Below are 27689 nucleotides of genomic sequence, written 5' to 3'. Positions count from 1 at the left end.
TGTCTTCCAATGGTGGAACAGTCATTGGCACCTTGGTTGTAGGTACCGCCACTACCAAATGCTCGTTATGCATATGACGCATAATTATCTTCTCGGAACTGTTGAATACAGCACGGCTAAGTACGAGAAAGTCCGTAGACAGGATTCTGCAGGATGAGTCGAACAGCTTGGACCCTCGAAGAACGAATGATGTCGACTTGTTGTTCTGGCACATCATTGTGACTGCACACTCCTTGCAAAACACGGCAGTAAGGGTGCTGGTGGACTCAATGTGGTAATCTCGCAGGAACTGTCTAAAGTCACATTCTGTCGGAGTCTGTCCATGAACTAATGATAACTCACAACCACCCACAGACACAACTCACAACTGGAAAATACTACTGTCACACACATACTTCTCTCTAACTAAAGTACAACTTGTCTTATAATCAACTCCCGAACCTTGATATTGATCTCCCAAAATGAACATGGTCTCTAATCTATCCCATGTCACTACTGAGTCTCCCAAAAGCACTCGAAAAAAGGTTTAATAACAAAAAGGTTTCATGTTACTGAACCAAATAAGACTACTAATGCAAAAGTCAAACACTCTTAATGTGAACTAATTCCAAGTGTGTATCCGGAATATCCACAGTCAACTCACTATTAAGCACAATAACTCTACGGAACTCACTCATAAAAAAAAACTATCCAACGGAAAAAAAAATACTAGAGAATCCTATCCAAACACTAAAAGGTATCATATCTCGTAAAAGACATGAAAATTCTACTCCGGTTAGCAAATATTTCGCAACACCTGACTAATTCTCAACAAAATAGCAATTGACGTAATGGCAATCACTCCCATGATCTTAACAACTACAATTACTCACAACACAACTCCCTTCATTTAAAAAAAAAAAGAAACTGAAAAAAAAAATCCAAATACTCGAATACGATCTCCCAACCCAAAAAAAAAGATCAGACTTGTTCGGTCCGATATACTAAGTACCTCCCCCCAAAAAAAATTCCTAAACAACACACTTATTGCGTCAGATGACAAAACTCATCATAACACTACAACACAATAACACACTAACACACTAACACACAGGTCAAATCTCGTTTGAAATTAGCCCATGTCTCAATTCCCAAAATCATTCGAAAACAAATGATTAAGAACTTCAACATCTAGAATGAACAAGAGACAAAAAAAAATATAAATAAATATCATATATATACAAACATCAACCCACTTATCCCTCTAACTATATACAAACGTTCCACTACATAACTATATACAAACGTTCCATTACATCCCAACTTTCTTCAACTTTGAAATATGGGTCAATTTCGTCACTCCAGTATTTACATCTTTAACTACAAATCTATTCCCTCTTTTGATCTCTACAATCTCAAAAGGTCTGTGGAGCTTCGGACTTAATTTATAATTCAGATCATTCCAAACATTCACTTTAACAAACACTCTATCACCCATCGAAAAAGTTACTCCCCTCGATTTCGCGTTACTTTTCTCTACATTGCACGCGAACTAAGTTCAAGTTCTTTACTGATACGTGCAAATCTTTCTCTCGCTGTATTTATCAATGAAGTGACCGTAACATCACCCTGAACTCGCTCTGGTAACAAATCAAAAGGTCCTTTCAACTTGTACCCATACAAAGCTTCTGCTGGAGATATCTTAATTGTGTCATTCATCATAGTGTTGATACTATATCGCACTTCATCCAACGATCTGTCCCAATGTGTATCGGAACCACCCACCGTCATGCGCAAAGCTTCAATTACTTTCGATTCGCCCTCTCACATAACCCATTTGCTTCAGGTCTATACGGGATTATAGATACTTTCTTTATTCCCAGTAAATTGGCAAGACCGTCTAAAGTCTTATTAATAAACTCCCTACCATTGTCTGTGATCAGACATTCAGGAACACCATATCGACAAATTATCCCCTTAAAGAACGCTATAGCAACTTCCTCAGCTGATTTGTACTTCAGTGGGAAAATCTCGACAAAGCGAGTCAACTCATCAACAACTACTAATAAATGTCTATAACCATAAGCGGACTCTGAGAAGTTACCCAGAATATCCATATGCACTCTCTGAAACGGCCTATGTGGTACGGGATATGAACCCAAACGACACGACACTGTCGTCGCTGGCTTATTCGCATTGCAAATAGCGCACTTCTTCACAAAGGCTTCTACTGCGGAAAACATATTTTTTCCAAAAAAAACTTTGACCTGACGTTTTCATACGTCTTGTCCACACCTAAATGAGGAGAACCAAATTTACAATGTACAATGTCTAGAACTTGTGGTACTAGACTCTCTGGCACGATGATTTGTGTAATCTCACCCATGCTTGAGTACTTCGCAGGTTATACTTAACTTTCCTCACCAATAAATTATTCTCCAACTCTAGACCAGAAAAAGGCAACTTATACCCTTTCTTCGGTGAAACTCCCTAAGAAATGCCTTAGCATCTGACAACAATTTATCTTCATCTTGCTTTTGTTCGAGCAAGCCTATGTCCCAAGTGACATTTTCACCCGTAATATAACACACGGCGTTACTCTCACTATCACGAATAACAATCTCTCCCGAGACTGCCGACTCACTATTTCTCCCCCCGAGTATGCACTGTAGAAATGTGTATGTCCTCTACATGCGATATCTCAGAACTACTAATATCAGAGACATTAGACACCAAATATTTACTCTCTTCTCCCACACAGGATTCGGTGTGTATTTCCTCATCCTCGACCGGAAAATGTCTGCTCAATGCATCTGCAACTACATTATGCTTACCTTCAATGTATTTGAGGTTTGCATCAAAATCTCTCAATGTTAGGAACCACCGTGCTCTCTTGGGCGACAAATTTGGCTTATTAAAAAGCTCTAACAACGGTTGATGATCTGTAAAAATCTCAACTTTATTCCCCAACAACAACATCTTAAAATGAACAAGGCTAGAGACGACTGCGAAAGCCTCCTTGTCCACAACTGACATCAGCCTTTCGTTACTACCACACGTTTTGAACTTTCTGCTATAAAAAGCAATTGGGTGTAATTTCCCCTCAAATTTCTGCATCAAACACGCACCTATACCTTCCTGACTCGCGTCAGTCACTAAGGTGAACGGTTGACTAAAATCTGGAAACTTCAAAACCGGTGGGTTCACCAAAGCGTTCTTAAGCTTCTCAAAAGCTAATTGCTGACTATCACCCCAAACAAACTTAACGTCTTCTCGTAACAAATCTGTCAATGGAGACACTATTGTAGAAAAATTCTGCACAAAACGGCGAAAGAAACCCGACATACCTAGGAACGAACGAATCTGTTTCCTGGTTTTGGGAACTGGAAAATTCACAATGGCTTTAACTTTCTCATCATTCACTCTAACTCCCTCTTTAGAGATAACATGTCCTAAATAGACAATTTTTCTCTTCAGAAACTCACATTTGGCCAATTTGACCTTTAACCCAGCGAACCGTAATCGCTTGAGGACTTCTTTTAACACCTTTAGATGTTCTTCAATCGTATCTGTGCATATGAGAATGTCATCCATGTACACAAACACCGACTTTCCTAACAAGCCATGAAGTACTGTGTTAACCAGTCTAGTAAATGTTATTGGTGACCCTTGTAATCCAAAAGGCATCCTATTAAACTCGTAATGTCCCTTTGGTACCGAAAATGCTGTATATTTACGGCTACTCTCGCTAAGGGGAACTTGTAAAAACCCTTGCATAAGATCTATAGATGAATATATATTCTTGCCACCGATCTCAACAAACAAATCAGGCAAACAAGCTACAGGATATCTATCTGGGCATGTTTTTTCATTCAGTTTACGAAAATCTACACAAACTCTGATACTACCGTCTTTCTTAGGAACTGCAAGCAAAGGAAAATTAAACGGAGAATTGGGCGGTCTGATAATGCCTTCCGACTCCCACCTCTGAACTTCTTTTTCTACTTCTTCTCTGATCTTAAAAAGGAATTCGATATGCTGGAATATATATGGGAATGGTACCCTTTTCTAGGCGGATTGAATGTTCTAAAACATCTGTAACTCCTAATTTACCTCCCTTCAAAGCAATGATATCTAGGTATTCTTTCAACACTTTCTCTACTTTATCTGAATACTCAGGATAATCAACTTTAGCCAAATGTTCATGCAGAACCTGACTTCGGAACTGTTGCTCCTTGTTAGGAAACATATTCCCGTCTCCACAAAAACTCACTAATTTATGCTCTTCATTAAACTCTTCAAAATCAATTACATAAGTACCCTTGTGATATTTTTTCACTGAGTCTTGATAGCTAACTAATTCTACTGAAGTCACGCCTGCGACTGAAACTTCATTCACTAACACCGTACTCACAACGTCTTTGAATTTCTCGGTTCCCTCAACAACGCACACTTGAGAAGGAAAATTCTTCTCTTTCAGCGACACTTTAACCAATGTAGGAACTCGCGGTTGCAATTCAATATCTTCCAACAAAAATCCTTTGAAAGATCTTTGCGGAATATCTTCACTCTCTAATGACTGTGTTACACATGTCTCAGACTGTGTCTTAGGTTTCTCACAAGTTTTTTCCTGTGTATATATGGAACAAAACAACCTGACTCACCTATTGTTATCCCCTGAATTCCCGTAAGAATGTTGATGTTATGTCGCATGCAAGAAGGGTGTCCTAGCAAAACCATTTCACCTAAGGCTAATCCTTCTATGACCAAAAATGATTCTACTATTGTCTTTCCGCCGATACAAAGCGTAAGAAATGACGAACCTAAAATATTCAGTTTCCTCGCTTGTACATCACACACTGTCTCACTAGTAGGGGCTAATTTGCACTCTGGAAACCTCGAGTGAAAAAGGTCAGCATTTACTAAGTTAACTGAGCTACCAGAATCAATGAAAATAGAAATTTCACTGCCATTAGAAAATCCACGTACAATCGGCCTAGGTTCTAGTGACTCTAAGACCTGATTGGTCATTATCCTGTGTCCGTCTTCGAACTTATCTTGTGAAAATTCTGCTGTTCCTTTGTGTATCTAGAACTTGCATCATGTGGAATTCTCCTGTCATATCTAGAAAAACCTCCCCGTGACTTCCCTGAATATTCTCTATTCTTTGTGGCTGGGCAAAATCTCCATCCATGGTCTGAAGATTTGCAAGCTGAACAATATCTCACTCTGCAATTTGATTTACTATGTCCTAGTTTATCACAATTAAAACAACGTATCGTTGTGACTGATCTCTCTGGAATTTTCTTCGATTCTACTCGTGCACATGTCTTTGCTGTTGCATCATTTCCCGAATGTGAGGGACTATCATTATTCTGTGGTTTCGAAACCGCAGCTGACATCTTTGCACCTCCCTGTACAAAACTACTGTCCAGTGTCGGGCATTTTGATAGATTTTTATTAATCTGTGCAAACAAAGAGGATTCGTCTGTATCCTGATCAATTCTCTTATCAAAACTATCTACAATTACATCTGGGACCGACGTTAAAAGGCAAGCAAAGTGTAACAATCTTTCAAAATTATCTAAGGAGATATTATTTCCAGTTACCCATGGAGAGCCTGTTATAGATTTCTTTAACTCACCTACTGCATCAAATAAATTTGCACTGTATGTGACTAGTGAATCATTGCCTTTCTTTATTTTGAGAAACTCTCGCAAATTCTGAACTGCACATTCACGTTGAACTCCGCCATAAGTAGCTCGTAGAAATTTCTGCAGTTCATTCCAAGTTTTACACCTTCTGAACCCGAAACTGCGTGCTCGTTTCCCAATATCTCCTTTATCTAAATCCAGAAATGTCTTTTGCCTCTGTTAAAGCTTCAGCGCCATTCGTAATTTTCTTGGAATTCAGATAATTGTTCACTGACTCAATGAAAGTTTCTATATTTTGGGTTGGCTTCCCGTCAACTAACCCTTTAAAATTAGTAATTCCCCCACAAATGCTCGTCACTTTATGCACCACAACTGATTGGGATGTGCTTGCTGCATTGTCCGGCATTTTGTAAGTGATTAGATGCCCTGAGCGTAACAACATAAAAAAGAAACCAAAAGGAACACTAGAGAAAGGCAAAAGTTACCCCCTCTAAAAGAAGAACAGAAAACGGAGTTCTGCGCAACTTACGAGAATGGGGTACTCACCAATTTGAACAGAAAACGGAGCACTTATCACCGTGACTTGCTAACAGAAAACAGAGCTATGTGCAACCTGTGACGTCACCATCTTGAAGATGAAGCAGAGGAACACAAGCGTGATTTTTGTTGAATCACCACTTTGCGTAATTAACTCACAATCGCCACTATTCACACTTATTTGGGTATTTTGTTAACCCCAAAATTGCTCTAGAGATCATCCAGATCTATTTCACAACTCCCCACTCCCAGTACTCGAATAGAGACGGAAAAAAAAAGATTCCCCGTATTACCCACGTAATCACGACACCCTATGAAACTCTGTCTCTTAAGACTGAGTGGTCACACATCACGCTCACGGCCCAGTCGCCTTGGGTATCAACGTTACCAATTAGTCTATTAGTAATCTCCCTCTTTCGCCACCATTAAAGACATGGGACACCGCTCGCTGCCACCATTAAAATCTGTTACAAGGAACAGATCAACACTTGTTTTAGAAGTGTACGTAGCGTAATCCTAGCGATCTTCTTCAGGAAAAAGACGTGAAAAGATTCAACCCATGATCACACTCACATTTTTTCCTCCCTTCTCTCTCTCTCTCTCTCTCTCTCTCTCTCTCTCTCTCTCTCTCTCTCTCTCTCTCTCTCTCTCTCTCTCTCTCTCTCTCACCGTGTATCGACTCTCTCTCTCATTGTTTACCAAAGCTCATCCACCCTAACCTCACTCATTCTCTCAAAGCAATTAAATGGACTATTTAAAGAAACACAATCGTTTCTACAAAAATAGGTTTATTATTCAAATAACCCAACAAGAAATGAATAAAACAAAGCAAAGATTAAAATGCATAATAAATGAATTATCGAGTCAGATAACTAAACTCTAAACTGCAAACACTTCTGATTAAAGAAGTCTCATTATGGCTAATAGCCTGGAAATCCCCAAAATCACACATACTCCCAAATCAATAACTAAAAGTCATGTCAAAAAAAACAGTCTACCACAATTCCACATGTTATTCCAACAAGTCCACAGACATCTTATCTGCCGATTTTCAAAGCCTGGAACGACTCCAAAGCTATGACTGGACAACTGCAGTTCTATCACGTTAATGCACGATCAAACTCACTTTTAGGGCAGATTTTGGCATAATCTAGATCAAAGTAACGCACGTACTCACGAATATACATAACGCTCCGGAGATCACCTGATCGCCAATATTGCTGAGCTTCTCGCGCAGAGAGCTGAGGAATCAAACTATTTGCTGAATACAAAGATTTTGCATCCAACCTTTCGCCCTAGTTCCCTCTCGCTCCAAAAATTCTTTCATCACACCTTAAAGCATTGAAGCTATGAAATGCATATATGTGTCCTTTAAATATATGAATGGGCAGAGGTAAATAGGATGGTATTTAACTCTAATAAATTTGAATCATTTAATTATGATTTAATTATGGTGATAAAGAAGGAATGCTATATGCATATAGAGGACCTAATAACGAGACAATCACAAATAAGGAGGCAGTTAAAGACCTTGGTGTGATGTTGAATAGGAATATGTTATGCAGTGATCAAATAGCAATACTATTGGTAAAATGCAAAACAAAAATGGGAATGTTGTTCCGGCACTTCAAAACAAGAAAAGCCGAACACATGATTATGCTTTATAAAACATATGTATGTAGTCCACTTGAGTATTGCAATATAATATGGTACCCACACTACCAAAAGGATATTGCACAAATAGAGAGTGTACAAATGTCCTTTACAGCTAGAATAGAAGAAGTTAAGGACCTTGACTACTGGGAAAGACTACAATTCTTAAATTTATATAGTCTTGAAAGGAGAAGAGAACGCTACATGATAATACAGGCATGGAAACAGATAGAAGGAATTACCGAAAACATCATGGAGCTAAAAATATCAGAAAGAGCAAGCAGAGGTAGATTAATAGTGCCCAAAACTATACCAGGAAAACTAAGAAAAGCACACGGGACATTAATCCACCATACATCAGCATCGATAATGCAGCGTCTACTCAGTGCGTTACCAGCTCATCTGAGGAACATATCAGGAGTGAGCGTAGATGTGTTTAAGAATAAGCTCGACAAATATCTAAGATGCATCCCAGACCATCCAAGATTGGAAGACGCAAAATATACCGGAAGATGCATTAGCAATTCTCTGGTAGACATCAGAGGTGCCTCATACTGAGGGACCTGGGGCAACCCGAATGAACTGTAAGGTCTGTAAGGTGAGGTAAGGGTGTCTTATAGGTTTTAATGCTATAGGCACAGGTAAGAGGACCGTTTCTTTTAGTGGTTTCTCTATGTCTGTTGAATGTGGTACCAGGTGCCATTCTGTATTAGGGAATGCTGCCCTGTATCTAAATTCTACATGTACAATTTCGATCATAAGTTTTTTCTCATTAATTAAATACCATCGGGAGAAAAATACACTGAGGCATCTCACCAAGAATTATCAGTAGTATTGGGAGAGAATATTGGAGCCCCTATTATGTTTTGATCTGAATTTTTTTAGTCCGAACTGGCCATTTTGTTGTTTCCAGTTGGAATTCTAACATTAGACCTTTTTTGGGCAGAATTTGTATCCACTCCCACGTTTTGGTTACAGGATGCAGTACTTTGCACTTTGGGTGTACATGCCTGACTTAATTTCCTTAATTTCCTTTTCGGAATCATGTGTCATGCCCCCTATATATTGCTGTTCTGTGGAAAGGACATCTTTGATGTTACTCAATTTCCTTTTGGAATTGATCAAATGCCACAAATGGTGTATCCCTTTTAGGGGAGCTTGCGCAATCTGACTGAGCTTCAACAACTGAACTGCAACTGCTTGTTAACCAAGGGACAGAAGTCCTAGGTAAGTTACTATACCCCTCCGAAAATGTAGTAATTTCAGTCGGGTTAGGTGGATCCTAGTATCCCTTATGGGGAAAGATCCTCTTCAGCATCTGATAGTTGCATTGGGGATAGAATTACTTCTGGAAGGTTTTCCCATGGTTAGCTGAAATCTGTGTCTCTGATCCTTCTGGGTTCAGCAGGGCCATGTTAGTGGCAATGTCCACTTCATGTTTATTAGTAAGAATGCCACCCCCATGTAAAGATTCGTCTACTTCCTCCGCAGGGTTAACCTGGGAGGTACTGGGGACTGATGTTACTGGGTTTTGACCCAAACATAAAACTTGTTCTGAGAAAGGGTTAAATATATGCTGCCGGAGTTCTGCCAGAAAGATATCATCTCCCCCTTCCTCACTCCTACTGAACCCTAGGACCCATTGAGAGCTTAAAACGATCTGTTTTGCCATTAAAACTTGCTGCCAGGAGCATACTACAAATTTTGCATATATGTGGCGACCAACCAAATTTTCTTTGTTTTTTACAAGAACTATGCTCATGGCAGGTGGTATGGGCTGTACCCACCGGCAAAAAATGAACCGAGCAATTTGCTGCGGAACACTTGAGCTGAGGGTCCTGAATAATGGCAGCCCTGTAGTGGTAAAACAAATTGTTATTAGAAACTAGTTAGTACAGTGCGTCACCAACTTACGGCGGAACCGACTTACGGCGGATTAGGTCTTATGGCACTTTTTCAGCGCCATAACTTGATGTTGTATCAATATTAATATGTGAATATTAATATTAATATTAATATTTGAAAATTAGTAATATTAATATTAATATTATTTGAAAATTAGTAAATCATTTATCCTACAAAACAAATAAACATAATATGCATAAAAATTCTCTCATCTCAATAAGAGAGAGAGATAGACTCTGAGAGAGCAAGAGAGAGACAGACTTATCATTTTTATTATTTAATGTTATTATTTAATCTTATTAACTTAATATTAACATTTGAAAATTAGTAGTACAAATCATTATTTTATCATAAAATGTATATGTAAGTACAGTACAGTATTTAGTCACGAAAATAATATGAAAATACAGAATATTGCTCTAAGAAAAAATCTGCAAATGGGTGAGTTTTCCTGCAAATAATTTATAGATATAGATAGGTTCTACAGAAAATTATGCGAATCGCTGAGTCCGCGAATTGTGAGAACGCAAATTCGGGGGTTTACTGTATAAGCTATATAAAATAAAAAAACTTTTACTAATATGTAGCCTTATAACTAGACTACCGTTTTATCTTGCCCAGATTTTTGCAATTATCTAATCCTAGGGTCCTTGGTCTAGGCTAGACTCTTCCTTAGGCCCATAATACGGTATTTCTTAAAGGGTTCTTACTTACCTTAATTTAGGTTACTACCTAATCCAGGTTATTTAGTTCACACTTCAGGATATGTAAACGTAGGTTATAGGCTACAGACAACATCCGCTATTAATCTAGTCTAAATTATTCTCATTAATCTGATGTAGGCTACTTCCCAGATTATTGTAGACATCATATAATCTGAAAGGATTTTCTATATTAATGATAAATTATGGAACATTTCCTTTAGTTAAAATTTCTAACTAGTATGAAAAATTCTTTAAAACAATTTGCGCTTTACAAAAACTAGCAATCAGCATCATGAGAAAGTGCCAATTATGTGGTATCAAGAAACACCGGGTTCTGGCTTTCACACAAATTAATTACCAATTCCAAAAGTTTAACACCAAAATTTTAACTGGAACTTAAACTTAAGCACTTAAATTGCTTCTTTAGATGTATATTTGATATTGGTAATGAAAAAAGCAGAGAAAAGCCATATTTTCTGAGTGCTCATACTCTCACTAAACCGCACTGTACTGACCATGAAAGAGTAATGGCTTTCTGGTCTTGTGCAAGTCTGTTTGCCGACAATATGGTGGTTATTGGACTGCGTACGTGTGATAATTACTTCTCCTTCTAGCAGGTTTTCACGTTGGAAAACCAGGTTCAGCTTCGCTGAAGATAAGGAAAAGTGCCCTCATATTTTTAAATCCATTATATACTCCATCATATGTTACAGTGTTTATCATTAAGACACAACCCAGCCACGAGACCAGATAAAAGAGAATTCTTTGATATTATTGTGGTCATCATGGAGCTCTGGTAGACCATGGAAGGGTAACTCCTAGAGGATGAATCAAGCGACTACACTTATCAAAAATGTGTACTTAACAGACAGATAATGGAAACAATTTTCACTAATAGGTTTTTTCTTCTATTGTCAACTAAAACATGATTGTTCATTGTTTTCTGTCAGTGATAATAATGATAAAATTGGTACCCAATGGTGGTTTCTATGAATTTAGAATTATTGAATATCTTAATTTGTAACAAATATGGCAAATATGAAATGCTGATGTTTAATTAGGAAAATGTTTTTTTATGGATTTCAGGAGTTTGCCTTCAAAAAAATATTGTATCCAAGACAATTTCCAAGTGATATATGATGTCTTAACTCTTTAGACAAGAATTGAGTTTTAGTGTTGTTGCTATGTAATGTTTGGTATTATAAAATTAGCTGAAGGAAATCTTTTAATTTTGACAGATTGTTGAAACGAACAATTGGACAAAGTTACCAGATGACCTGCTAGAGGATTATGTTTTAGAAGTTATATCCAGCAATAAAAAACTGGTGAGTAAGCTGTTGATTACGACTTATTCTCAGACTGATTTTTAAAGTTTATAAAGGTTTGTAAAATACCATATTTCTTAATGTCTTTACTAATATATACTTGAAATAAGACCAAACTGTGATGACTGACTGCATGAAAGCCATTATAACCTAATGTTTTTTTTTTTCTTTCTGCCCTTTCAAAAAAGGTAGATTGCAGAAGTGAGAGAGCAGTATTCTTGAACTGCAGATTTTTCCACAGTTCAGTTACAGATAGCTTTGTATTTAATTTTTGGGCAAGAGCGATACCTTTGTGATTGTAGTTCATATTCTCAACTTGTATTGGAAGCTGTGTTTAAATGTGTATCATATTGTCTTTGAACTCAAAACTATATTACAGTAAAATGATTTTTCATGTTGGCACAAAGACAAAGTTATCTTTCAAAGCAGCCTGCAAGATACATGGGTAATTAAGTTTTAGTTACATGATTCATGTAGGCTTTTTTCCTTGCTTTCCAAGGTGATTAAAATGGAAACACTGACATTGTATTTATGGATTTTTCGTAGTCTTAGAAAGTGGGTTTGTTTTACACTTTAATATCTCATAACAATGTAAGTGTTGTTCCTTCAGCATAGGACAGTTGTGTTACAATTTGAAATCGCTCCCTGAGGGTATTGTTAGCAGAGAAATTAAATTCTTAAAAAGGGTAAGCACTTAAGGGGCGGGAGGGTGGAGAGAGCTGAGTGGGGACAGTTGGGCGGGCCTTCATCCATCTCATGTGATTTTTTCACTTCACCTGTTTTAAAAATACTTTGTCTCATGATTTTTCACCTCATCGATATTAATATTAAATAAGATTTTCCGAAGTTTAAATACCAGCAATCTGAAAAATGAACAGATTATGGAATAGTATTGGTAGACACTGCCCGGCTGTGCAGAACTTTCTTGCATGTCAGTGTCTTAGTATGTTCATGTGTATTTGTACACCAAGTATGTGTGTATGTGTACATGTATGCATCATGGGATAAACTACAGTATGCACTTGCTGTGTATTTATATGGCATGGCATACAAAAATTTGCTAATCCTTACTCGTCCAAAACACAATAAATCAACTTACTCAGTCATACATCTCTTTTTGAGACCTTAGATAAGCAGGTAAAGCAGTATGCTTACTGACAAACACATTTATGTATATATATCTAGGGCTGGCCCAAGGATTAGATTTATTTTTATATAGAACCAATTGGTTACCTATAATTACCTATAGCTATTGTGGAATCCGATGATATATTATATCTAGGTAAATGAATTTCTATCACCATAAACAAAATGGCCCACAGGAAAATGAACAGGCAGAAGTTCAGTACCAAGCGCTTTCACGTTTATTAACACAGTCAGTTAACTCTCATTTTAGCAAACAAATTAAATCCGTTTTTAAGGGCTCTGACCATTTAATTAAACAGTTTACCACTCAGTGCTCCTCCCTCCCATATCTCTATGGTTTAGTCAAGACACACAAAATCAGTAACCCTATTAGACCAATCATTAGTTCAGCAGGCTCAGTTTCGTAAAACTTACCTAAATGGCTTGTAAAAATTCTCACACCATTGGTAGGAAACATTTCTAATATGAATATAAAAAATAATGTCAACTTTATAGACAAATTGAATAGTTTGAATTTGATATTTGATTTTACTATGGCTAGTTTTGATGTTGTCTCTTTATTTACAAAAGTGCCTGTAGATGATTTACTGGAATTTTTAGAGGAAGAATTAGAAAGTTATGACATTCCCTTAACTGTAGCAAACCTCACAAATCTTATCAAAGACAGTAAATTTTATTTCAATGGGGAATTTTTTGCACAAAAGTTTGGTATGGCTATGGGTGATCCCTTATCTCCTGTCCTTAGCAATATTTACATGGAATTTTTTGAGAAAATTCTTAGCAAGAATTTTGCCCTGAAAAGTTATATGGGTTAGGTATGTAGATGACATTTTTTGTATCTGGCCAGTTCACGAAAATCTCCAGGAATTTCTCGTTAAGCTAAATAATTTAGTCCCTTCTATAAAATTTACCGTAGAGGAAGAAAGAAATTGTAATTTGAATTTTCTTGATGTAACTGTCCATAGACATGACAGAAATTTCACCTTTTCAGTCTTTCGAAAATCAGCTAACATTGCCTCTTTCGTTCATTATTATTCCAATCACCATCAAAATGTTATACTCTCTCTTTTCTGGAATGTTCTTTAGGGCTTTACGTGTTTGTAGCCCGCAGTTCATTGATGCTGAGATCAAAACTATTTATGATATTGCTTTGAAACACTTTAATACCCAAGGGCCTTTGTAGATGTAGCATGGAAAAGAGCTAGGAAAACATTTTATTTAACTAATAACAAGCTTGAATTCAGCAAGCATAATATTCTCAAATTACCGTATGATGAAAGTTTTTACAAATTCCTAGAATTTTAAAGCTTTTCAACATAAATGTTGTTTTCAGTAATTTTAATGTTAAGAGTTTAGTGATAAAAAATTCTCCTAAAGATGTTTCTGGCTGCATCTATGAAATTCCTTATAAAAAATGTGATAAAATATATTATGGACAAACTGGAAAATGATTTTCACAACGAATCAAACAACACCAATGTTCTGTGAGAACTGGCCAAATATCGAATGCATTATTCATACATATGAGAGATTTAGATCATCCTATTAACTGAGTAAAGCAAGACCTTTAGTCCTGTGGAATGACACAGTTAAAAGGGATATCATCGAATCTTGTTTAATTAAGTCAAATAATGAAAGTGTTCTAAATTTAAGTCTTGTTTGTTTAAACTTGATCCCTTTATAATTAAAAAAGTTGTTGGTAAATATATGCAAAATTAATATTCATTTTTATACATGTTTCTGCAATGTGAATTGGTAAGATTCCGTTTGCCTTATGGTTAAGTATATATTTGGATTAGTTTGCCGTGGATTAACCTTTTGTTTTTACCCCCTGGCAGTTAACCATCTGGTATTCAAGGTTATTCATGTTTTGGGGTTTTGTAAGCCTAAACTTTAGTATTTCTTGTTGTTTGGTCTCGGGTTTAGTTTTTGACAGCTTGATCCCGGATTATCTTTCTGTTTATTACCCTTTGGCAACTGACCATCTGGTATTCTTGTTCTTTTTGTTTACTTTGTAACTTTTATATCTGTCTCATTCGTACCCCGACAATGTGTTAATAAACGTGAAAGCGCTTTGTACTGAACTTCTGCCTGTCATTTTCTTGTGGGATTCGCTTATACACTGATGTCACGTGCATCTACTGTGATTTTTAAGCATATACAGTATATATATATATATATATATATATATATATATATATATATATATATATATATATATATATATATATATATATATATATATATATATTAAATTATCACATTTTGTTAAAGGATAATAACTGGCAATAAAATAATCATGATAAAGTTGATAGCCTTTAATTAAATTAATATAATTTTTTTGATTAGTAAATTAAGTACATTACATATTCACTAAAGGTTTCAGTGTTTTACGACAAGTATAAGTTCTAGTAGCTTGCAGCATGTTTCAGCTGGGGTATAGATTTCATAAATTTTTTGAATGCCATACTCAGGCAATTATATTGCTGTAATAAATCTTTAAAAAGTGCACACATTTGAATGAAATGTTTATTAGATTTTTAATGTGGAGGTACCAAAATGCAATAGAAAATGTTAGCTGCTTGTTCAATATAAAATCAGCATGTGTATTTGGACATGTTTGTTTATACACAAGAGATTGCAAGTCCGGCCCATGTAAGTAATTTCAGCATATCACAAATAGGAGAGAGAGAGAATGAATTTCAGTGTTGATTTTTTTATACATTTTCTGTACAGTACTACTACACAGTTTGGTTTTTATTTTGTGTACAGTACTGCAAAGTGCTTTCTGTATTGTTTATAAGCAGATGAAAGTGTGTTGTTTTTGTTTATAAGCATATATATAGCGCTGCGGTAATGCAGTATTGACAAGGTAGGGAGAGTAAGGGCACAAAGATGCCATTTTACATCCATAGAGTGTTTTTTTTTTATCATATTCGGAAATTTCCATTGTCTGACTGGGACTTCGATGAATTAATCCAGATAGGAGAGATTGCTGTACTGAAAATTGATACAGTAAAGGTACTAAATGTTTAACCTTCATGTAACAGATACACAGATTGTGCCAGTTTGAAAACCTTTTACAGTTGTTTCCAGGTAGATGCATTCAGTTCTCTTTATTAACATTAGGGATCATAAGATATAGTACATTCATATATAGTGACCTCAAGCTGGCCTCAGCCAGAATCACCAAAACCAACAGACATAAGAATAAGTGAGTCTGAACCACCTGTAGAAGCAAGCCTTGAGGCTTCCAACACTTTTCAACAAAGAAGCCAAATAAGTTGGTGAAAAAGACCAGATTGAATATGAACTTTGCAAGTCATCTTATTATGAGCTCTTTAGAAAATGAGAGATTGCAGAAGCCTGCAATTTGAGCAAGCGAAGACCACCTGTAACAATATCTTTTACTGGAGCTATGATATCTTCCACCAGAGAAAGGGACAAGGAAGTTGGTATTGGCAGCTTAATCAAACCTATTATTGGTAGAAGATTCTTTTGTGTTTCTCAGACTACAATAAACACGGGATATTTCCACAATAGATCTTAATTTGAGACTTTAGGCCCCACCCTGGCACAGTGCCCCTCTTTGGATTCCAAGGCTAGATCCAGATAGATTAGACAACAGATTTACTTTGTAGAGATTACTTTCTTGCATAAAGCCACTGTGCCCTTTACCATTCTGTCACTCTGGCACCATGTCAACAACGAAAAGAACCTTCTCCTTTGCTCTGTCAGAACAATTTATCTGTATTTCAAAAGAGCAAGGAGTTCAAGGGAAGTCACTAGACTTTTCTGAACCTCAGTATGTATCACAAAACATACTGACAATGTCATTACAACGACGTCAACTTTAATATTCCGTTTCAAAATAAAAAAAATACAAAATAACTCTAGTTTCATCTACCAGCATCATAATTATTTGTGTGACTTCACGATTGATCATATTCCTAAATGACATTAACATATAAGGTATGTTAATGTCATTTAGGAATATGATCAATGGTGAAGTCACACAAATTATGGTGCTTGTAGATGAAATTAGAGTTTTTTTTTTAATTTTTAATTTTGAAACGCAATATTAAAGTTGACGTGGTTGTAATGACAGGCATGTGGGAGTCCCAAACAATGTCCACAAGCTTTTATCTTAAAAGGCTTAGATATATATGGAAAGACTTGTACATGCTGAGTCTAGGGTTAGCATTGTGATAGGTGGTTCCTTTTTTGTGTGATGTTCCAACTTAATCATCCTTCTATTTATTCATGAGGCATTCCCTATCATAGACTCTGGGGTTATTGGCTCTTAACACCACACTCACTGGTTTATTTGCTGTCCCTTGCTACATTAATCACTCCCAGGGGTATCTTGTGTTGATATGATACCCCCAACTAGCATCGTTCCCTGATGCATATAAAATAAAAGATGAACAGCGTAACAGACTATGTGAAATACAGAACTAAAAGAGTTACTTGCAGATAATAGTGTTTCTGTCTGTAAAACTCATCTCTTATGTTTGTCTTTGAGAGAGATGGAGTCTCATTCCTAAAATCAGACCCAAAGAGCTTTCATGCAGATCAACTAGTCATTTCTGGATATTTTTAGGATTGTAATCCTAAAAATACCTATCCTTACTAAATTGAGATTTGGGGTAGTTATAAGTATATAAGATTTTGGGTAATTATAAGTATATAATAGGTTTATAATGAAGCAAATTAAATTTCGTAAATCAAAATGTATAGATGTTTTCATACAAACCCATCATTATGCTGTAAAGTTCTTGCCATCTAGCTCAGCAAATTTCTCCCTGTTCATGAATGAGACAACACAAATGATGATATGCACGACTCCTTTGAAAGATCAAATATTTTTGGATAAGTGTGTAGCTCTTGTTTAGTATTCCCTAAGTATTTCGTATTTTTTCAGACAATTATTTTATATACAGTAGACTGCAGTCTGAAAATAAGGTAGGAAGAACATGAAAATTATGATATTGTACATTTTCTTTCCATGTACACCATACTGATTTATTCAAGGAAAGAAAATGTAAACGTGTTTTTGAAAATAAGAAACCACTATTCACCTGTTAGTGTGACCAGTGAAACCTAACAGGAGCAGTGACATATGGATTTTGAAAAATGTTCACCTTTTCAGGTTGGCAAATATCGTCGAGGCAACAGCAAAGTATTTAATACACTGATGGGTAAAGCTGTAGCTGCAACAGAAAGAAGAGCAGATATGCAGAAACTCCAAGACCTGCTTAAAAGAAAACTGGATGAATAATGTATATCACTTTTATATTATTGTGTGTGTGTACAATATTTTATATAACTCCAATACTGTACAGAGTATCTTGGTACATAATTAACACAAGACTGGAAGGGAATCTGTGAAATTGTGGTATGTTTGTAAATTGCTAACATGCTGCAGTTTACATTTAATTATATGTACTGCAATCTTATTGTGGTGAAGTAGTGTCTCTTTTCGAAAAATTACACTTGATAACAACTCCAGGATAAGTGAATCTTACAAAATTTCTAAGTTATAAATTGTTGAATGTGTGAAAATGTTTGTAGGTGCCATAATGGGCATGGTTGGGATTATTTCTGATGTAATTTTTGTGAGTAGCACATAAAGCACTGGGTTAGCTTCGTAATAAAAATTGTCGAAAGTTACATAAGATATGGCTTCCTAAATTAGATTGCACCAATCATTTTACCACAGATGTACAGTGACATGCTAGATTGCATATTAGGAGAGCCTTTCCAAAGTTTACTGTGCATGGAACTTTAGAACTGAGATTGACTGCCTCTGCCTAATCTGTGATTGTTCTGATGATGTTGTGTTTCTTCTTTTTGTAATCTAAATGTTCCAAACGTTAGCTTTGTATAAAATGTAACCCTCAGAGTATAACAAGAAGTAGACAAACCTGACAAGGGAAGCTAAACCCTTTTTTTTTGAGTGAGATGGCAAGGGGTCAACTGTTCGGGAACTTAGTGGGTCTCTTTCGACTAAAGGTCATTTAACTTCATCATGGGAACCATTTTTATTATGTACAATAATACTGTAAGTACTGTTGAACAGCAGAATAAAATCCTTAAGCCATGCCTTATCTGACATTATAATTACCTAATACAGGTGCCTGTATGCATTTTTACGTGAATATAGTCACCATGGAAATATAAACTAGAGTTAGTTCTTGTTATTTGTTGGTGGTGCTATATGCTTGCAAATCCATGGTAAAATTGGTAAAATGAAAATAGTGAGTACACCAAATAATATTGCTGATACACATTTTCTCTTCACTTACACAGCATTTTTGTTAGTATGTGTCTGGTTGGTAGGTTTGGATTAAGATGGCTTATGCCAGCATGGGCCCCTTGCCTTTTAATGTAAATGTAGTAAGTTTTGTAAGGGACTGGAAGGGCTGGGTGTTGACAGCAAGATTATGCCCAACCAACAGAGACAGCTAAGTAATTAATGTGACAGATAGTATCACAAGTAATGCTTTAGGATTGCAAATCATGTATGGAGAATTTTTTTATGTCCAAGATATGTAAGTTTGTCTGTAAAATAGATACGTAAGTAGCAAGGCAAAGAACTGTAGGATGGGACAGAAAATTATGGAAAAAGGATATAGAGGGATCCAGGTCTTCCTGGGTTCCTCTTCCTGGCTAGACCACATTGGAATTTAGGTAGAAAGTACATCAAATAAAAAACAGTGGACAGAAACTCATTTCACAATCAACCACCTTAAAGTGAAAATAAAATGTTATGAGTGGTAATGAAGATGATTTTGTTACCAGTGTGTGCACAAAATTTTCACTTTAAATGTTAATGCTATAATACCCGTGTTTCTGTCACCAACTGCTAACCAAGTTTTTTTCCACATTGGTAGTCAGTGTCAAGGTTTTTGTTTCCTTCGTGTTGTCGTTATGAAGGGACAAAAATACAAGATACAGTGCAGTTCATCAAGTTATTATTATTATTTTTATTATTGGTGTATACTGGTAAGAGACCCTCTTTCAGACATGTACTGTTGAATGTGATTGCTGCGGCAGCTGCATTAATCTTGTAGAGAGTTTTCTCTATATTTCTGATTACTGCCTTCTCTCTGGTACTACATCTGGCGAGTAACGTGCCGATGTGATTTATCTTCCAAAGGGAGAAGTCAATATACAGGAATTTCGTCAATAGTTATGTATTTACAAAGTAAGTCAAATAAGGAGGACTTGATCTGTAGAGTTCTATCTTATACAATATAGACAAATTCGGGTATTAGTCAAATCAATGGTATGGCCAACATTTCATTCGGCTTAAACCGAATATGATCATGGTTTGGAGTAGAATGATGGCACTGTGGGGTCTACCTCATTTTATAGTCGATGGGGTCAGCAGGGGCCAGGCCACATGCTGAATTTTCATTGGCTGGTGGCCTGATGCTGGTCTCCTATTGGCTGGAGAAAGTTCCCTGTAAGCCACTTCTCAGATTTGAAGGTTGCATCGCTGTAGCCTGGCTGACCGACGAGGCTGGAGTGTGACGTCAAGGGGTGGTGCGTGAAGTTGCATGACGTCACTGTTGCTCGAATTCTCATTGGCTGTGGGGCTGCTCGTCTCATCAGGTATTACAAGGCCAGGGATGTCGCTTGTTCTGGTATTACTTTCTTGTCCTGGTATTATTATTCTCAAATTAGTGTGGAGGAAGAGCACTTCCTGTGTTGTGTTCAGTGGTGGTTTCTGCTGCTGGATGAGTATCGCTTCAAGCAAGCTCAGATGTCACTGGTCCAGGGCCCCTCCTGATTATCTTGGTGTTCTGGATAATTTTGGTGCGGGAGATGGCTTCATGGTGTGAATTTCTTGCATGATTCCTTATTGCACCTTCTTGCACATGACTTGAGATCCTTTTCGACAGCTTTATGGTGGTCATTCCGATGTAGGTGCTGGGATATCCACAGGCAGGGCATGAAAAAAAAACGGGGAGACCTCGTTAGTCTGCTTCAGAGGGTCTCTTGTCAGCAGGGACGGGTTATTCTTCATACTGTAATTAGGCCCCTGGTGCGTTGATTCTGGTAGTAAATGATAAGTTCGAGTTCGGTGTCAACTTCGGTAGGGGTTACATTTTCCATAATGCTCCTCTCCATTATGTCCTAGTCATCTCAATATCGGGAGTGCATTCTCGTCTTGTAGAATAGCTTGATCTTGTTCTGGGGGTGGGGCTGTGGTCTCTCTCTCTCTCTCTCTCTCGCTGTACCACAGATCCAGCATCATATGTACTTCTCTGGGTATCTGCTTATTCGAGTATCCATTATTAACAAGCATCTGGGTGACACTTTCGAGTTCTTGGTGAATGTCCTGCCAGAAGGAACAGTGGGTGAGGGTTCTCTTGATGTAGGCCCTGATGGTGGTGTTCTTAAACCTTGCAGGGCACTCACTGTCTCCATTCAGTTCGTCTGCTTGGTATAGACTGAGGTTCTTAGGCCATCTTCAGTTCTGCAGACAAGGACATTGAGTAAGGGGAGCTGGCTGTTGTTGCTGAATTCGACAGTGTAGTTCAAGGAACTACACTGCTGGAAAATGTGACGGACTGCTTTGAACTCATCCACGTCTTCTGTCTGCACGAAGATGTCGTCTATATATCTGGCATATTTGTGGGCTTTCCTCATATGAGAATAGACCCTCTCCTCCACTGTGACCCTGTAGATGTTCGCAAAAAGGACGCCCAAAGGCGAGCCCATCACAAAATCACATCCTTTTGCCTGAACATCTGCCCCTTGTGGGTGGAGAAGGTGCCCTTCTTTGTACCTATCTCGACGAGGGCCCACAGAGATATGTACGAAGAAGGGCCCCCTTCTCCACCCACAAGGGCCAGATGTTCAGGCAGACGGACGGTTTTGTGATGGGCTAGCCTTTGGGTGTCTTTTTCATGAACTTACGTGGGCACAGTGGAGGAGAGAGTCTTCTCTCATATAGGGAAACACTGCAAATACTCCAGATACTGTATACAGACAACATCTTTGGGCAGGAAGAAGATAAGGATGAGGTCAAGACAGTCCGTCGCATGTTCCAGCAGTGTAGTTCCTTGAACTATGCTGTCAAATTCAGCAACAACGGCCAGCTCCCCTTTCTTAACGTCCTTGTCTGTAAAACCAAAGATGGCCTGAGAACCTCTGTCTGTATCAAGCAGAAGAACTTAGGTCTGTGCCTGAATGGAGACAGCGAGTGCCCTGCGAGGTTTAAGAACACCACCATCAGGGCCTACATCAAGAGGACCCTCAGCCACTGTTCTTCCTGGCAGGACACTCTCCAAGAACTCGACCGTGTCACCCAGATGTTCATCAATAATGGATAATCAAATGAGCAGATATAAAGGGAAGTATGTACAGCGCTGGATTGGTGGTACAGCAAGAGAGAGAGACCACAGCTCCATCCCCAGAACAAGATCAAGCTGTTCTACAAGACGAGAATGCACTTGCAATACTGATATGACGAGGACATAATGAAGAGGATCATCATGGAAAATGTAACCCCTACCGAAGTTGACATTGCACTCAAACTTATCATTTACTACCAGAATCGATGCATCAGGGACCTAATTACAGTATGAAGAATAACCCTTTCCTGCCAACAAGAGACCCTCTGAAGAAGACTAACGTGGTCTACCTGTTTTTTTCATGCCCTGCTTGTGGATATCCCGGCACTTACATCGGAATGACCACCATAAAGCTGTCAAAGAGGATCTCATGTCATGTGCAAGAAGGTGCAATAAGGAATCATGCAAGAAATTCACACCACGAAACCATCTCCTGCGACAAATTTATCCAGAACATCAAGATAATCGGGAGGGGCCCGGACCAGCGATATCTGCGCTTTCTTGAAGCGATACTCATCCAGCAGCAGAAACCACCACTGAACACAACACAGGAAGTGCTCTTCCTCCCCACTAATTTGAGAATAATAATACCAGGACAAGAAAGTAATACCAGAATGAGTGACATCCCTGGCCTTGTAATACCTGATGAGATGAGCAAGCCCCACAGCCAATGAGAATTCGAGCAACAGTGATGTCATGCAACATCACACACCACCCTGTGATGTCACGCGCCAGCCTTGTTGGTCCACCAGGCTGCAGCAACGCAACCTTCAAGCCTGAGAAGTGGCTTACAGGGAACTTTCTCCAACCAATAGGAGACCAGCATCAAGCCACCAGCCAGTGAAAATTCAGCATGTGACGTGGCCCCCTGCTGACCCATCGACTATAAAATGAGTAGACCCCACAGCGCCATCATTCTACTCCAAACCACTGCTGTGATCATATTTGGTTTAAGCTGACTGAAAGGTGGCCATATTGTTGATTTGACTAATGCCCGAATTTGTCTATATTGTATAAGATATAACTCTACGGATCATGTCCTCCTTATTTGACTTACAGTGTGTCCTCGACTTACGGCAGGGGATCCGTCCCAGTGCCACGCTGTAAGTTGATTTCCCCGTCAATGTTTTGCCGTTATTGGTACTTTAACGGCGCTTATGGTGCTGTCACTGGAGGTTTGGCGCCATAACTTAATGTTGCATCAAGTCACAGCACCGTAAGTGCCGTTAACTTGGTGCCTATTCTTGCAGTTAGCGCTGTCAAAGGCGCTTACAGCACCGTAACTTGATGCAACATCAAGTTACGGCTCTTTTTCAGCGGTGTAAGGTTTAATCGCTGCAAGTTGGCGGCATTGTAATTCGAGGACACACTGTACTTTATAAATACATAGTTACTGACGAAATTCCTGTATAATGACGTCTCCCTTTGGAAGATGATCCACTTTGGCACGTCACTTGCCAGATGTAGTACCAGAGAGAAAGCAGTAATCAGAAATATAAAGAAAACTCTCTACGGGATTAATGCTACTGATGCAGCAATCACACTCAACAGTACATTATTATTATTATTATTATTATTATTATTATTATTATTATTATTATTATTATTATTTGAATTTGAAATATCACTCTCTGATGGTTGGCAATGCTTCTTGGTCTAAGGAAATATTGGCAACACTGCAAGTTACAGTCATAAACAGACTGAGAGGGCTTGAGGGGTGTGGGAGGCCAGGGAAAGTTTCAAAGGTGACAGGGTGGGGGGAGTGTCAGAAGGCAGGGTGCCATAGGAGGGGAGCGACGGTAAGGTTATCTTCAGGCAGGTTCACCCAGAGAAAGGCTTGATTTGGAAAGTAGGTGGCCTGGGAAGGAGCTTCCCCGGCTGGGAGGGGTTGAGAATGCAGTGTGGGATAGGTGGAGAGGGGCACGCAGGTGTTTGACTTCATTAGAGTTTTTTTTTTAAGTTTTTTATGTTTATGCTTTTTCCATATTTTATTAAAGGATAAGTAATCCTTCAGTTATCTAGATTAAGAGAGCCAAGGGCATGTCGGATAATAGCAAAATCTGGATAAGGGTGAGTAAAAAATTTTAGGGGTGTTCAATGGCACCTCTGTACCCTTCCTCACCTAACCTTGTCAGTACTACATAACTGTAAACACACTTTAAACTGAAAACTTTATGGAAAAGGCAATTATTTACCTTTTTCCCCTTTATTTGTAACAAAATATGGTGCATAAATACACTTTGAAAAAATGTAACCCCTTCTTTTACTCACTCTCTTGTAAATGACACAAGTCAGTAAGTAGCCTATATGTGTTTACCCACAACCTACCATGGTTTTATAACCATTAATATATTTTTATACAGCAACTTTCTAATCAGTTGTTACCATATTGTATTACCATACATCACAAGCATAACAATATGAAACAAGCTCCATCAAATCAGACCTCCACTTAGCTGTCTGCACCTATCCAGCACTACATTCCCACCCCTCTCCCAGCCAGGGAAACTGCTCCCCAGCTCCACCCATCTTCCAAAACAACCCCTTTTCTTACTGAGTGAGTTCCTTTACATAGCCTTACTGCCTTCCTCTCTCTTGGTGCCCAGCCATCCAACCCACCCTCCAACTTGGAAACTTCTTGAGGCCTCTCTCACCCCCCAAAAATCCTTTCTCAGTCAGTTTGAGTGTAAGCAGCATTACCAACATTTTCATGGTGCCACGTAGCAGTGCCAACCATGAGAGAGTGGGTTTTTCACATTTTTTGAAATTTATATATATCATATCTTTGGGGCCTTGGATAATGTCGAGTTTCAGATAATGCTGATCAGGGTAATATTGTACAGTAACATGTAAAGAAATAATCAAGCATGACACATTCAAAGAGAGAGAGAGAGAGAGAGAGAGACGTACTCTAAAACCTATAAACTTTATACACACTCTTTCCCATTTTTATTTTTATTTTTTTACACTACAGCATTCTCATTTTTATTTTTACTGTATTTTCTCATTTTTTAATTTTTATGTGCTTTGCCATAATTTGTACTGTATAAAAGATGAAATTTTTTTTACGTCCCATAAGAGACAGAGAAACATTTGATATCCCCTAGCGTGTGCATGTATAGTTAGTTATACACAGGCACATGCATGCACACTCCTTCCCTTTGGTTGAGGGAAGGGGAGACAAGTTATAATTAGCTCAGTGTGTTGCCAACATCTATGACAAAATTTATGATGAATTTTGCATTAGTGTATAATTAATATTTTTAATTAATATTTTAATGTGAATGTGAACATTATATTTGAAATTTGATATCAAGTGATGAAATATTCTCTTGTGTACTGTTGTGTGTGATAATCTTATTAGAGTAAACTAAAATAAAAATAGCTAAATGGTGATGTCAACATTGATGAAATGCCACATGTAATGTAAACACACACCCTCATGCAAGTAAAGCTTCCATGATACTATCAGATGGAAAGAAAAATCATTCATTCCAATAAAACAGAAAATGATCAGTTATAGATCCACAATTCCTCATCCAAAATCCTTGGGACCAGGTGTGTTTCGGTCTTTGGATTTTTTTTCAGATTTTATAGGTGAAGTTTGCTTCTAAAATACACAAATACACAACACCTCATTCCCAAGAAAAACATACTGTAAAACTCAAAACTTTATAGCATCAATTGATTGATTTAGAATTATTAAACTGGTGTCACAAAATTAAGGTTACAGATGCTGTAGTAAAATAAAATTGGAAACTAAAAATAAAAGAAAAATTAAAAGGAGTTTCATGTAAGAAATATCTAAATATATATACAGTATATGACCCAATTTGGGTCATTTGTGGGTGTAAGGGACCGCCATTATAGGCACATGTGCGTGTGAGTCAGCCATCGGACAAAACAAGATAACAAAGCATCCCGCTCTCTCTCTCTCTCTCTCCCTCCCGTGCCTCAAGTGGCGATCGCTCGAAGGAACGCAACTTCTACCATACAATATTCCTGTCTATTTCTCTCTAACCATTGTTGTCTCGATTCATGTACAATCACCACTACTTGCATTGCCATGCAAGCAGTCCGATCATGTACTCTTAATGTTCCACCGAATCTTCTGTATCAAACTGTTTGTGAAGACACCAAACGTCTCGCCATTTCACATATATTACGCTACTGCATTGTATTTATTAATCTGTCTCAAATCTCATGCAAATGTTCATATGTGGAATTTCCTGGCCTTTCCATTGAAATTTGTTTTATCATTGTATGTGTATTATGCTTCTCACAATCGCCATCTGTGTGTCTGTCAACAAGCACAGATGTCCGAAACAATCTCTGTTTTGTCTTGTCTGTGTGTAGAAATTACATTGCGGCTCACACCAGCCAATAACAACCATGAAGGTTCTGTACATGTATTCAGTAAGGAACCAGTAAAATACTAGACAACACTCAGCCAGTATGTCACTCAATACCTTCCTTACACTGGAGACCCTGGAGTGACCCGAAGCAGCCGATGGCAGATGTCCGACCCACGATAACGACCCACACGCCAAAGAACCCTTCACTGCCTCCTCAACTCAGCCTCCCACCGTTCCCGAGCCTTCAGTAGATGTCCTACCCTCTGAGATGACCCACCCCACCACTGGAGCCCTGGACGCCTCCTCCAGGCAGCCTGACGCTGCCCCCGAACTCGTACCGGACGAGCTGACCAACGAAGGACCAGCCGACGTCATCCTTCAGCCTGCTGCTGTCCCCCTCAAGCTGGCTACCAAAGGATCAGCCAGCGTCATCCTTCAACCTGCTGCCGTCCTCCTTGAGTTCCTGCTGGCTGGCATCATCCTGACCGGCATCGCCCTTCAGCCTGCTGCCCGCCCAAAGCCCAAGCCCTTCGCGCCCATTCGAATTGTCAGCAAGATGATTTCCGCTATCGGGGCCTTGCTTGTAGGGGGAGTACTGTAAGGGTCAGCATGGCGGTCCTATGGGCACATATGCGTGTGAGTCAGCCATCGAACAAAGCAAGACGACCAAGCATCCCGCTCTCTCTCTCTCCCTCCTGTGTGTCAAGTGGCGATCGCTCGAAGGAACACAACTTCTACCATACAATATTCCTGTCTATTTCTCTCTAACCATTGTTGTCTCGATTCATGTACAGTCACCACTATTTGCATTGCCAAGCAAGCAGTCCGTTCATGTACTCATATGTTCCACCGAATCTTCTGTATCAAACTGTATGTATGTTTCTGTTTGTGAAGACACCAAACATCTCGCCATTTCACATATATTACGCTACTGCATTGTATTTATTAATCTGTCTCAAATCTCATGCAAATGTTCATATGTGGAATTTCCTGGCCTTTCCATTGATATATGTTTTATCATTGTACGTTTATTATGCGTCTCACAATCACCATCTGTGTGTCT

The 27689-nt window shown here is 38.2% G+C and overlaps 1 protein-coding gene and 1 long non-coding RNA gene across 6 annotated transcripts in view; one reads left to right on the top strand and one right to left on the bottom strand.

The window, feature by feature from the left end:
- GatB (glutamyl-tRNA(Gln) amidotransferase subunit B, mitochondrial) overlaps nt 1–19013 on the top strand; it is a 992144-nt gene extending 973131 nt beyond the window's left edge. For all 5 annotated transcript variants that reach the window (XM_067108081.1, XM_067108084.1, XM_067108085.1 and 2 more), the window contains 2 exons: nt 11671–11757; nt 18056–19013. In XM_067108081.1, the coding sequence (XP_066964182.1) occupies nt 11671–11757; nt 18056–18184 (216 nt within the window). In that variant the 3' untranslated portion in view covers nt 18185–19013. The remainder of the gene's footprint in view (nt 1–11670; nt 11758–18055) is intronic.
- On the bottom strand, nt 6942–7535 carry LOC136841290 (uncharacterized). The gene is made up of 2 exons (XR_010853875.1): nt 7348–7535; nt 6942–7206 (listed from the first exon to the last, which is right to left on the bottom strand). It is a non-coding gene; the product is annotated as an uncharacterized lncRNA (long non-coding RNA).
- Nucleotides 19014–27689: the final 8676 nt, after the last annotated feature.

Source organism: Macrobrachium rosenbergii, chromosome 8, assembly GCF_040412425.1.
Source record: "Macrobrachium rosenbergii isolate ZJJX-2024 chromosome 8, ASM4041242v1, whole genome shotgun sequence".
NCBI classification, from domain to species: domain Eukaryota; kingdom Metazoa; phylum Arthropoda; class Malacostraca; order Decapoda; family Palaemonidae; genus Macrobrachium; species Macrobrachium rosenbergii.
This window is presented reverse-complemented; position numbering and strand designations above follow the sequence as displayed.